The sequence below is a fragment of the Cheilinus undulatus genome, linkage group 6, assembly GCF_018320785.1.
Source record: "Cheilinus undulatus linkage group 6, ASM1832078v1, whole genome shotgun sequence".
NCBI classification, from domain to species: Eukaryota; Metazoa; Chordata; class Actinopteri; order Labriformes; family Labridae; genus Cheilinus; species Cheilinus undulatus.
Genome location: NC_054870.1, coordinates 51847997 through 51860115, shown reverse-complemented (window position 1 = coordinate 51860115; position 12119 = coordinate 51847997). Strand labels below are relative to the sequence as shown.

The following is a 12119-nucleotide window of genomic DNA, read 5'->3' as shown; positions in this document are numbered from 1 at the left end:
ATTCTCTTTGAACTAATTTATAAAGACAAACAGTAAAATTAATATTAAACACTCTTTTTAATGCATTAACAATATTTTAAATATTTAAACATGCCTAATGTGAAGTATCATTGAATGTCCAGCTCTGATGTTCTAGTCTTCTTGACAAAAACTGAACAGGTTTCAGCACAAAAACACGCTCTTTGCCCTGGAAGTTCATATTAGATTGGAAACCAAAAACCTTTTTTTTGTTTGCTGTTTCTGTGTTTTTTTTTCGGTTTCTCCTTTTCTGTTTTCAATAAAGAATTGAAAAAAATAAAACGGTCAATTTTTCATCAAATTTCATCAACCTTTTTTTTATTTCTTTTGGAATAAATAAACACATAAAAAGAGGACATTGCTGATGTAACATTATTTTTCCCTATAAATGTAACCAACTTTAGGTGCTGTGAAAAAGAATGTTACATCATCACTGTCCCTTTTTATGTTTTTGTTTTTTAATCTTACTGTTTTTGTATTTTTATCAAAAACAGAAGATAAAAGAAGATAACACAAGTGATATAACATTCTTTTCTCATAACAACTGCTGTGGGCCACGTAAGAAGAAACAAAAGAATGTTACATCAGCAATGTCTTTTTTTTTTGTTCCAAAAGAAATTAAAAAGGAAAAAAATATTTTTTTTGTGTGTGTTTTTTTTTAATCTTACTGTGGGCCACATAAGAAGAAACGAAAGAATGTTACATCATCAGTGTCTCTCTTTGTGTTTTTTTTTTGGTCCAAAAGAAATAAAAAAAGAAAAAAAGTGTGTTTTTTTTATCGTACTGTTTTGCGTTGTTATCAAAAACAGAAAATCAAAGAACGTAACACGGGTAATATAACATTCTTTTTTCGTAACAACTGCTGTGGGCCACGTAAGAACAAACAAAAGAATGTTACATCAGCAGTGTTCTGTTCTATGATCTTTGGTTCACTGATGAAAAATGAGCGGTTTTGATTTTTTTCGATTTTTTTTTTAAACACAAAAATGAAACAGAAACAGAAATATAGAAATGAGAAATGGAAACCAAGAAATGGCCAATTGAACATGAACTGCCCTATTTAAAAAAAAAAAAAAAAAAAGTTTTTTGAAAACGGCTCGTGCCTTAATTTAGATTTGTCTTTCCCCATTGAAGATCCGTTGGCCATAAAAACACGACCGAACATGCTGTACGTCCAACAGCTCAGGTTAAACAGGAAATCCAAAAATGTAAAACAAACAAAAAATAAGTTTAATTTGTTTTTTTTTTGTTTGTTTTGTTTTTTTGTTGGCTCCTAATAGAGTTGTTTATTCTGATCAAAAAAAAAAAAGAAGATCAAAGAATGGAATAGTGGTAAAATAACATTAGAGAGCATTAGCAGTGGCTCACATGAAGAAGAATGTAACATGTGAGCCACTGCTAATGCTCTCTAATGTTACTTTACCACTGTTCCATTCTTTTGATCTTCATTAGCAGTGGCTCACATGAAGAAGAATGTTACATCACCAGTGTTCCATTACTTGATGACTACAATGACAAACAACCAACAAAAACTGTTTTGATTCCCAGTTTATTGTGAACTGCCTGGGCCAACAGCAGTTTTTTTTTCCTGTGTTTATTTTTCCAGTTTTTAAGCAGTTATTGGGAAGTCGCTTGTTTCTCGATTTTGGATTTCAAATAAAAAACCTGTTGGTTGTAACTACTCTGACGGGAGAACATCCCTGCTGTTTATTCATTGGCTGAGGCCTCACCTGTGCAGGAAGCTGGCGTAAACATGCCTCAGTATCTGAATCATTGCCAGGTTCTCCAGGTAGAACATTCAAGGTTCTCAAAAGCAGGATGCAGGTTTATCCGGGGATCTTAAATCAGGATATGATTCGTTTTTTATGCCTAAGGACAAAAACTTCAACAAATCTTAAAAACCTCAACCAGAACTGGGAAACTCAAGTCCATGTTAACGCACTCAGTCACTGTGGTACTCTTCTGGGGCGCTGTAAATATCTGACGGGGAGATGGTGGTGACATGTTGGTGTGACGGTTCTAAAATGGGCCTCCTCTTTTCCTCTGCAGAAGCCGATTGAAGTGCATCCATCCTGGGTTTTGTGGTGTTTTTGTTTCCTAAACTTTGGCTTGTTTCTTTCCTCTCCCACCTCTCCTTTCTCCTTCCTGTGCACCCTCTTTATCTGTCCTTTTACCCTCCCCTCCTCCTCCCCCCCACCCGCTCTGCAGACGCATCCAACAAATACCAAATATCTAAGCCCACGGTGTGCTCGGTGCACCCTGGGGAGGTGCTGAAGCTGAGCTGCCCTCTGCCGCCTACGGGGACCATCACCTGGACCAAAGACGGCAGCTCTCTGGGCACCAACAACCGCACGCTGATAGAGCAGGAGGTGCTGCAGATCCGTGATGCCACGCCCAAGGACTCGGGCCTGTACACATGCACCAGCGTGGGCAAAGACACGGTCTGCTTCATAGTCAATGTCACAGGTGAGTCAGGGCGCAGCCAGGGCAGGATCAGGGACGGAGCTCATAGAGGCCATGGAGGAGAAGAGAGTTTAGCTCTGAGGACCTGATGAGTCTTTGTTTATGTTTGTGACACTACAATGGCTTTTAATCTTTGGTAGTTCATCCCCAAAAAGCCACCTCCTTCTGCATTTCCTTACAGTTTTGAGCGTGCAATCTTTGCGTGAAACCAGCTGCATGATATGTCTGCATGCATAGCATTATGTGTGTGAATACGGAGGGTGGCAGTAACCGTGGTTACTCTGTGCAGATGCCATCTCATCGGGGGATGACGAGGACGATACAGAGCGATCGGAGGACACGGGGGCGGACGGAGAGCAGCTGAGTGAGTAACGGAGGAAAGAAAGGAGGGATGCATGAGCTAACCGTCCTCACAAACTCCTGTAGATCAGAGAAAGCTGCATTTAGTGTAAACAGAAGGCGTGGTAGTGACAAAAAGCAACTTTTTCTGTCTTATAAACGGTCTCTATGAGATTCCTAACCTTAATTTGCCACGCTTTCCTGGGCCATCCTTAAATCTCCATCAGTCTAGTGAAACTAACCATCAGTGTCACATGGAACATTTTGCTAAAACGGTTTGAAACCAGCAGAGATCGAACACTTGTAGGGTATCACATTCCAGTATCTAAAAACACAGATAGCTTTAAATCTTTAAATCTTGCGTACAGTTTGTATTCGGTTGTTTTACAGTTGCATTGTGCAGTTCTAGAAATGTCATATCTTAAGTTTGCAAAGCTGCTTATAAAAGCCAAACACCTCCAGAGACTTAATCCTAAAGTTAAAAAATCTGTTTAACTTTTCAAGATTAACCTCGATGATCAGACTGAGAGATTCTGACCACTTTCACTGTTCTGTTGCACCAAGATTTTCCAGTTTTTGCAACTCCAAATTGAAAATTGGAGTTCTGAGTTCAGGTTCATTAGCGATGACAAATCTGAATTTCAGATTTTAGTGATGAATATAACTGCACCACGGGCCGGATTCGACCCCCAGGCCTTCAGTTTGACACCCCTGCTGTAGATCCTTGGTTCTTCACTGGTGGGTTGGGACCCCAAATCTGGTCTTAAATCCATTTTTTAGTGGGTCATGATTGTGTCCCAGCGAAACATATATGTGCCAAAAAGTCTTTCGTATACTTTTATTTTGAAGGAAATGTCTCCTTCATTCCTTCTCATGTTCAAAATGCATTTTCATTTGCATGCTTGATTGAAAAATGTGAGATATCTGGTTGTGATAGTTGTTCCTGACTCTAGACCAGAGAAATATGGCTTTAAATCATTACAGTAAGAAGAATGGATCAGTTTAAATCGAGTGATATTGATCTGTATGACTGTCGTGATGACAGGCTGGTTTTCTGACCTCTATGAATGATTTTGAGTCGGTGCGTTTTCTCGTACTGTCATTCCGAATAAAGCGAGACTAAATCCCGGTAAAGGTTGTGCATGATTCTGATTAAAGCAGCAGAGAAACCTGACAGCTGTTAGTAAAACTAAAACTCCTGTGAGCTCTGCACCGACATTCCTGTCCACACCTTTACTGAGGGATACGGCGTTCGCGTCCTGGGGGAATACTCAGATTCCTGGCATTCCTGGAGCGAGCGTCCCTCAGGTAGTCGGCCCTCCTGGAGCCAATCAGCTGGGCTCATCCATTATGAACGAGGCCCATCTGGACCCACTTACCACCTCGTGTGAGCGAGAGAGAAAGTTTGGCTGTTTGTGGGTTTCTGTGGCAGAAATGAGCGTACGCATGAAGACGAGGGCTTCCACTTCTTGTTAAAATTCTCCGCGCGCTCGTGCTGACTCCTCCTCCTCCATTTTTGGGCTGACTGTTAAAAAAAAAAGAAAAAAGAAAGTGTAATTGCCTGAAATCCATTAAACATGTGGGAGGAGGGGGAGGGGGGCTCAGGGAGAGGGGAGAACGGGGGAGAGGGAAGAGATCCAGGCGTTCTGGTGGTAATAAGAAAACAAAGAGAGAGCTGTTCTGGCAGCACAGTCGCATTTTCTCGCCGTGTGTGTTTCTGAAAACTCCAAACTGAGATTATTATTAAAAGAGAGAGGGAGGAAGGAGGGGGAGGGTCTGCTGGACGAGGACCAGCTCCTCTCTGAGCGTGGCGTGGAGCCTTGGACTCGAGCCGAGGACTGGAGAGCGATGGGGGAGGCTGGGAGAGGAGAGAGGGGCTGACTTTTCTTCTTCTCCTGCGTTCAGACTGAAACAGAGTGATTTGATTTGACTTTGGAGGGAAAAAGTTGATCCATCATGGGCCGTGTGGGGCTTTTGGAGCAGAGATGGAGGATCCTCCACGGGGGTCTCTAAGGGGAGTCATGTTTAGTCGAGGGCTGATGAAGAGAAGCTCTGATGTCATGAAGTTTAAGAGCCACGTGGAGCTCTGCTCTCTGACTTCAGTCCCAATGAAGACTTTATTTGTTGTTCTTACATCAGCTCTCATTGACCGTTTTTTCACCGTTTCAAGGCGGGATATTTACACCCGTGTGATGTCAGTCCTTCAGTATGAATGCTGTGGAGCTGCAATGGGGGAGAACTAGTGCCAGAGATACCTCTAAAGAGGCTGTATTCACCCACAACTTAAGATTTGATCTTAGCCAAGGACCCAGAGGATGGTCAGTGTTTGTAGTGGGGCAAATGTGAGCTCAGAGGTGAAGGTGCTGGCTTTGTCCAGGTGTCCCTTTGGAGAGAGCCTATTGGCCCAGTACACCTGCATGCCGGTCCTCACTCTCTCCCCCAGTTTCTGACTCAATCATCTGTCTTCTATCTTAAATAAAAAAAAAAAGAGATCATTAAACAAAACAAAATAAAGGTGTTACACTTTATGCAGGAATGGTACCACCACTCAGAGACTCATGGCTACATTTCCCAGCATGCCGTGTGCAGGAAAGCTCCTTTCAGTGTTTGAACGTTTTTCTCAGAATTCTGAAGTGTTAAAAATGGAATTCTGACCTTTGAAAAATATGGAGAATTCTGAAAAACATCACAATTCTGAGGTTAAAGTCAGAATTCACTTTTAAAACTTGAATTCTGGCAAAAAGTGGGAATAATGAGATCAAAGTCAGAAAAAAGGAGTCAGAATTTGAAGATGAGAGTAAGAAAAAAAAATCTGAGATCAAAGTCAGAATTCTTAAAGTAAAGTCAAAATTGTGAGATCAACGAGGGAATTTTGAGAGCAAGAGTTCAAAGACTAGTGTCAGAAATAAAAACATTTAGTAACAAAGTCACAGAATTTTGAGATCAAAGTGAATTTTGAGATCAAAGTCAGAATTTTGAGATCAAAGTGAATTTTGAGATCAAAGTGAATTTTGAAATCAAAGTCAGAATTTTGAGATCAAAGTGAATTTTGAGATCAAAGTGAATTTTGAGATCAAAGTGAATTTTGAGATCAAAGTGAATTTTGAAATCAAAGTCAGAATTTTGAGATCAAAGTGAATTTTGAGATCAAAGTCAGAATTTTGAGATCAAAGTCAGAATTGTTAACCTTGCAAAGCAGATGGATACGCCTGTTTCTTGGTTTTTCACTGGCGAATCCATCTTGCAAAGCTCCCATCTGAACCGTCTGGGCCTGGTTAGAAAGTGACAGGACCGATCAGCGACGAGGGGCGGTACTTTCAGGCGTGGCAGAGTCGTGATGTAAACAAGCAGCAGAGGCCGGTGCAATTATGGCAAAAGAGCTTAGCGTGGATTCTGCTAAAGTGTCAGTTTTATCAGAACTTGACGACATTTCTTTGTTAACAGAAGAACAAAGAACAGCAGTGAGTTGTTTTCTTCTCAAAAACAACAAAAGTTGAGTACTAACATGTCTATAGCTGCCCTGTTTCGCGTTATTCCGCGTTGTGCCGCGCACGCGCAGCTCGATAGCGGCTATGTCACATGTTTTGTTGCTCTGATTGGCCCGTAGAGATGTGACAGAGCTTTCATCCAATCACACTCAGAGTTTTTTTCAAAGCCTCTGCCTTTTCTCAAACATTTTTCTATAGAAGCTTTCCCAGATGGGTGTATGAAACAAATCCATCTGGCGTGTCAAGGTTACGGAATTTTGAGATGAAAGTCAGAATTTTCCTAACAACTCCTAACATGCTTTTAAAAAGAAACAGTATTATAACCTCAGAGAGGGGACAGACTGCCAGATTCCCTGTCTGTCATCATTCTGATCTGTCCGTCAAAGCTTCCAGCTGATTCGCTTGTTCCTGGTTTGAGAGTGAGCGGATACATCGGCATCATTGAAGGATGAAGAAGTTACCACTGGTGTTGTTCCATGAGAACTGGACAACATTTCATTATTGAAGAACAGCTAGGAAGTCTTCTCCTGACCTGCTTCAGCTAGAGTTTGATTTACCAACTGGCTCCACCGATAGTGAACAATCCTGGACTGACATGACAATGGCCGACTGTTGAGCTCACATTAGTAGTTTATTCCTCCTCCAGTGAGGCTGGGTGGATCTAAATGAATCACGCTTTCTGCTTGGAAGAAGGATTATTGGTGTCTGAATATCCAGCAGGGATGTTAGTGCAAGGTCAGAGGGAAATGGTTTGTATATAATGATACATATTGTTTTCCTAATAACGCACCAGACAAAGTCAGTTAAAAGGGAGATACTTCAGCTGTAAGAAATCCTTTACATGTTCACTGGACAAACTTGAGCAGTGAGAATGAATCTGGACTCTTGTTGCAGGAGTCAGATAACCTCATTTGACCCGGGTCAGCCCAGGATAAACAGCCGTGTGGGGATCCGGATGCTCAGGGCTTTGGGGGAGACGGGGGAGGTGGGGGAGGAGGGGGGTTCTGGGAGTCTGCAGCAGTGAGAGTGCGTCTTCATCTGCAGAGGTCTGAGGGTCGTCCCGTTTGAAGTGCTGCCCCTCCGGACGGAGAGCATGGGAAACAGCTCCGCTCACCTTTCATGTCCCCAGCCTCGTCCTCCGACCTGCTGCCTGCTGGAGTCAGAGGTCGACTCGGAGAGACGGCGAGTCTCCACCTCATCTATCTCTGTCTGAGCGGGAGCAGAGAGTGAGAAAAAGGAGAGACGTATTCTAGAGTCCACGCATTTATTCAGGAAGGAAGAGCTCTGTTTACTGATTTTACTATCCAAGTATGAACGACACGTCCGGCTCTGCATGCCAGAGAAATGATGGGCGGAGTCAGATAGTATGCAGATTATTGGAGGGATGCTGCTTTGAGCGAGCGCTCTCCGGGGACGTGAACTTAAAACTTCAGGTCATGCTGTCGTCTTATCAGCGGGTTTTCCCTCCTTCTGCTCCTAAAGAAGCGATCGTTTGGGTTGTTGTTTGACTTTGAGTTCCTCTTCCCCTCTGAGTCCCATCTGCTCCGACCATCACGTTCCCAGGTGCAGAGAGGGGGGGGGCGGGGGCTTGGGGTGATCCAGCTGACAGAGAGAGAGAGATCTGTGGGAAAAAAGGAACCGGGGAACGGACGAACACCAGGAAGGTGACAGATTCAGACCCTGTTTACACCTCACATTAACATCCATGCAGGGTAGTCAGAAACAAGCGTGATCCTGAAGGATTTGTTTGGAAGCACGTCAGTGCATACTGAAAACGGTTTGGTACTCTATATGGACAAAAGTGTTCGGCCGCCCTTGTACTACACTAACAGGCACTGTAATAATCAACTCCACACACTTTAATATGGAACTGGCCCTCTTTTGCAGCTCCACTCTTCTAGGAAGGCTTTCCACAAGATATTGGAGTGTTTCTGTGGGAATTTATGCCCATTCATTCTGTAGAGCAGGGCTCAGTCACAGCAGGGGCCGGATTCTGAACTCGGGTCTAACCTGAGGGTCTAACAGGTCAACATTTAACCATAAAATGTCAACCTTATTCTCACCAGAAATCAACTATGGGGGTAAAAAACTTGGCACTGATGATAAATAATTTTGCGATTAAAAGGTGAACATGATAAGTTAAAAAAACTCAGTATCTGAGATAAAAAGTCAAACTTATAAGTTTAAAAGGCAAAAAAATGACAATTAAAGTCAAAATAATGTTTTTAAAAGGCAATATATAAGATAGAATACTGAAACCATGAATTTTAAAATGAAAAACTGAGCTGAAATTCAAAATCATGATTTTTAACAGGATAAAAATGGGATAAAAATAAAAGAAAGGTCAAAACATGAGATCTAAGTCAAAATCATGACTTTAAAAGGTCAAAATAGGATTTTAAATTTAAAATTGTTAAACTAAAAGGTAAAAAAATGTGATAAAAAGTCAGTAATGAGATGTAAAGGTTAAAATCTGAGATGAAAAGTCAAACTTAAAAGTTTAAAAGTAAGAACATGACATTTCAAGTCAAAATAATGTTTTTAAAAGGCAAAATATGATATAGAATACTGAAACCATGAATTTTAAAAATGAAAAACTGAGATGAAATTCAACACCATGATTTTTAACAGTCAAAATATGAGGTAAACATCGAAATCGTGAGTTTCACATGTTAAAATATGAAATATAATTAAAAATCATGAGTTTTTAAGGAAAAAAATTAGATAAATTTAAAGTTAGGAGTTGAAAAAGGTCAAAATGTGAGATCAACGTCAAAATCATGACTTTAAAAGGTCAAAATAGGATTTTAAATTTGAAATGATTAAACTTAAGGGTAAAAATATGAGATAAAAAGTCAAAGTTATGAGATGTAAAGTTTAAAATATGAAATTTTTGTATTATTTTTATGACTCAACAAGGATATAAATCTTCATGGTTAAGTTTACATTTTTATGCTGGAGGAAATCTGCAGACCTCATACTGGTGGACCAGTTCTAATGAAAATATCATATGATCTGGTGGGCCGGGTAAAACTGCACCACGGGCCGGATTTGGCCCCCGGGCCTTGAGTTTGACACCCCTGCTGTAGAGCATTTATGAGAAGGCCTGGCTCACAGTCTCTGTTCCACTTCATCCCAAAGGTGTTGGATTGGAAGTTTAGAACTCTGGAGACTTTGACACCATGCATCTTAGCCGCCGTTGACCCCGCTCTGGGATCATACGTGGTCTTCCTCTTCGTGGCTGAGTTGCTGTTGTTCCTAAACTCTTCCACTTTCTAATAATATCACTGACAGTTGACTGGAATATCCAGCTGGAATGAAATTTCACCAACCACCTTATTGCATCCATCGACCCATCATGGATCAGAAGTGTTTGTGAGTGGAGACTGCATGGCTAGGTGATGATTTTATACACCTGTGGGTCTGTTTGAAACGCCTGAATTCAACAGGCATGGCCAAATACTTTTGTCCACACAGGCACGAAGCGATTCTACTAATGTGAGAGGAGAGGGAGCAATCTAGCTTAGGCGCAGAACTAAACAATTGCACTGTTAACACCCTTAGTTTGGCCAGGGTAAACCTGGGTGTAGAGGGAATGATGTTGGAGCTGCTGTTTGTATAAGAAGGGGGCAGAGAGTCTGCAGAGTGAACCAATGCACTGAAAGTGCAGTCATGTCGGTGTCCGATTGCTGAGCACAGATGCTAATGTGAAATGTAAACAGGGTCTTTGGTGCTGATAAAATCTGGACCAAAGTGTGCTGAGAGCTCCTTCATTTTCTCCCCCGACGGCTCCTAATGATTTTCCAGCCGTGATAAGCGTCCCGTCCTCATCCAGCCTGTGACGGCGGATAAACACGGAGCTGTGGTAATGGGAGGAAGTGGAGGGAGAGGAGAAAAAAGCTGCTAAGTGAAATGAGATGAAATTGAATGTGATGGTCTAGTTACTCGTTGGCAACGCCCCGCCACATTCTCCTCTGCAACACCCCGCCGAGCCTGCAGAGAGAGCGTGTTTTTATTTAACGGTGTGAGTGTGGGGCTCTGGGTTGTGTTACGCAGACCGAGGGTCAGCTAGTGGGGCCTGAGGGTGGGGGTCTGTCAGGGTGTGAGGAATGGTTCAGCTTTAGCTGCTCTGCAGTCAGACTTCCTTATATTTCTGCATTAACCGCTCCAAAAGCTGAAAGAATAACCATTTCAGTGAGCTCATTTAGAGAGAGTCTGCAGGCTTGGACTGATAAAATCAGACTAAAACACTTTTTAAAATGGACTATAAAACATTTAAAAAGTATTATAATTCACTTTAGATCGTGCTAGACAGAATGTGCATGGTAATTCATGTATTATTGACACATTTCAAAGCTTTATTGCAGAAAAAATGTACACTAAATCACATTGAATACCTGAAAAAGACTGAACTGTAAGAAAAATATGGAACAGCTTAATGAACTTTGCCTTTTAGGCATTGTAAAGGTCAGATTTAACTACATTCAATTTAATAGATGATTTATTTGCTAGTTTGCTTAACCAGTGGTTCCCAAAGTGGGGGTCGGGACCCGCAGGGGGGTCGTGGGACAGTGAAGGAGATGCTTTTCAAAAAACAAAGAGAAATTTAATATGATTTAAAATTATTATTTTTATGTATTATTGTAAAAAAATATGTAAAAATGAGTCCAATTTAAAATAAAAACTATAGTCGAGTGATATTTGTGCTTAAATGTAAGTAAAAGTTATAAAAACGATCAAAAATGCAAGTTTGTGCATGATGCTTTGTGCAAGATCACGCACTTTATCCCTCCCAAGTCAAGTTGGCGGTCTGTGATCTCTGACGCAGATATTTTGTGGGTCCCAGGCTGAAAATTTTGGGGCCCCTGTGTTTAACGATGGCCCAGTGATTTTAGATTTAAAGTTACAGTACGCAACATTCTCACATGAAAAGGTCTGCCTGAATCCTGTTAAGTAGAATGTCTGCAGCACTGCTTGTTTGTGTGAAATCAGTGTAACATCTAACATCAGATCTAAGATCCAACCCTGACTGATCACCCACTGTTTTGTCCTTGTAGGCGCCCCGTACTGGACGTCGTCAGCCAAGATGGAGAAGAAGCTGCACGCGGTGCCGGCGGCCAACACGGTGAAGTTTCGCTGTGCTGCCGGAGGAAACCCCCGACCCAGACTACGCTGGCTGAAAAACAGCCGGCCGTTCCGGCAGGAGGACCGCATGGGAGGGTACAAGGTAATGCTACCCATACATCAGAAGACTGAAGAGATTTGGAAAAGTCTCTTGGAAAACTATCAGCTCACACCTGCTCACATCTCAAGACAAGTTTTTAGAGTTTCTAGTCACAGCCTAGTCTCAGACTGAGATTTTACAAAGACTGAATCATGCAGGGTCACTATTGGGCTGATGCCGCTCTGCTGCTTTTGTAGTTGTTTTGACCGGCAGGTGTCCTGTTTCCAGTTTTGTCAGAGCTCATCTATTGGTTGTTGATAGTGTTATGTCACTGCGACTTGTGATCATATCGAACACGTTTGATATGATCGCATGTGCGAGACTAGGAAAAGACTGATACATAACAGCACAGATTACCACGACAGAGATGACAGGAGTGCGCCGTGACTCCAGTAAGACTCCTAAAATTTACTGAAGACTTTCAGTTTTTAGTCTGTGACTGTGAAAATCTTTTGGTGTAAGCCCAGCATAAGACGGAGGCAGACATTTGACTTTCATAGCTATAACTGCTCCTTTTACTATTGCACCATTTAAAAACAATGTCCAAAAAGCTCTCTTCATAGAGAACTAAACAGCAACAATACATA

The 12119-nt window shown here is 41.7% G+C and overlaps 1 protein-coding gene across 6 annotated transcripts in view; it reads left to right on the top strand.

Annotated features, from left to right (window-relative positions):
* Positions 1–12119, top strand: part of fgfr2 (fibroblast growth factor receptor 2) — a 90223-nt gene that overhangs the window by 27340 nt on the left and 50764 nt on the right. For 4 of the 6 annotated variants that reach the window (XM_041788783.1, XM_041788781.1, XM_041788782.1 and 1 more), the window contains exons 3-5: positions 2227–2484; positions 2771–2845; positions 11366–11535. In XM_041788783.1, the coding sequence (XP_041644717.1) occupies positions 2227–2484; positions 2771–2845; positions 11366–11535 (503 nt within the window). The remainder of the gene's footprint in view (positions 1–2226; positions 2485–2770; positions 2846–11365; positions 11536–12119) is intronic. The other 2 variants (XM_041788784.1, XM_041788785.1) reach the window with 2 other exon arrangements.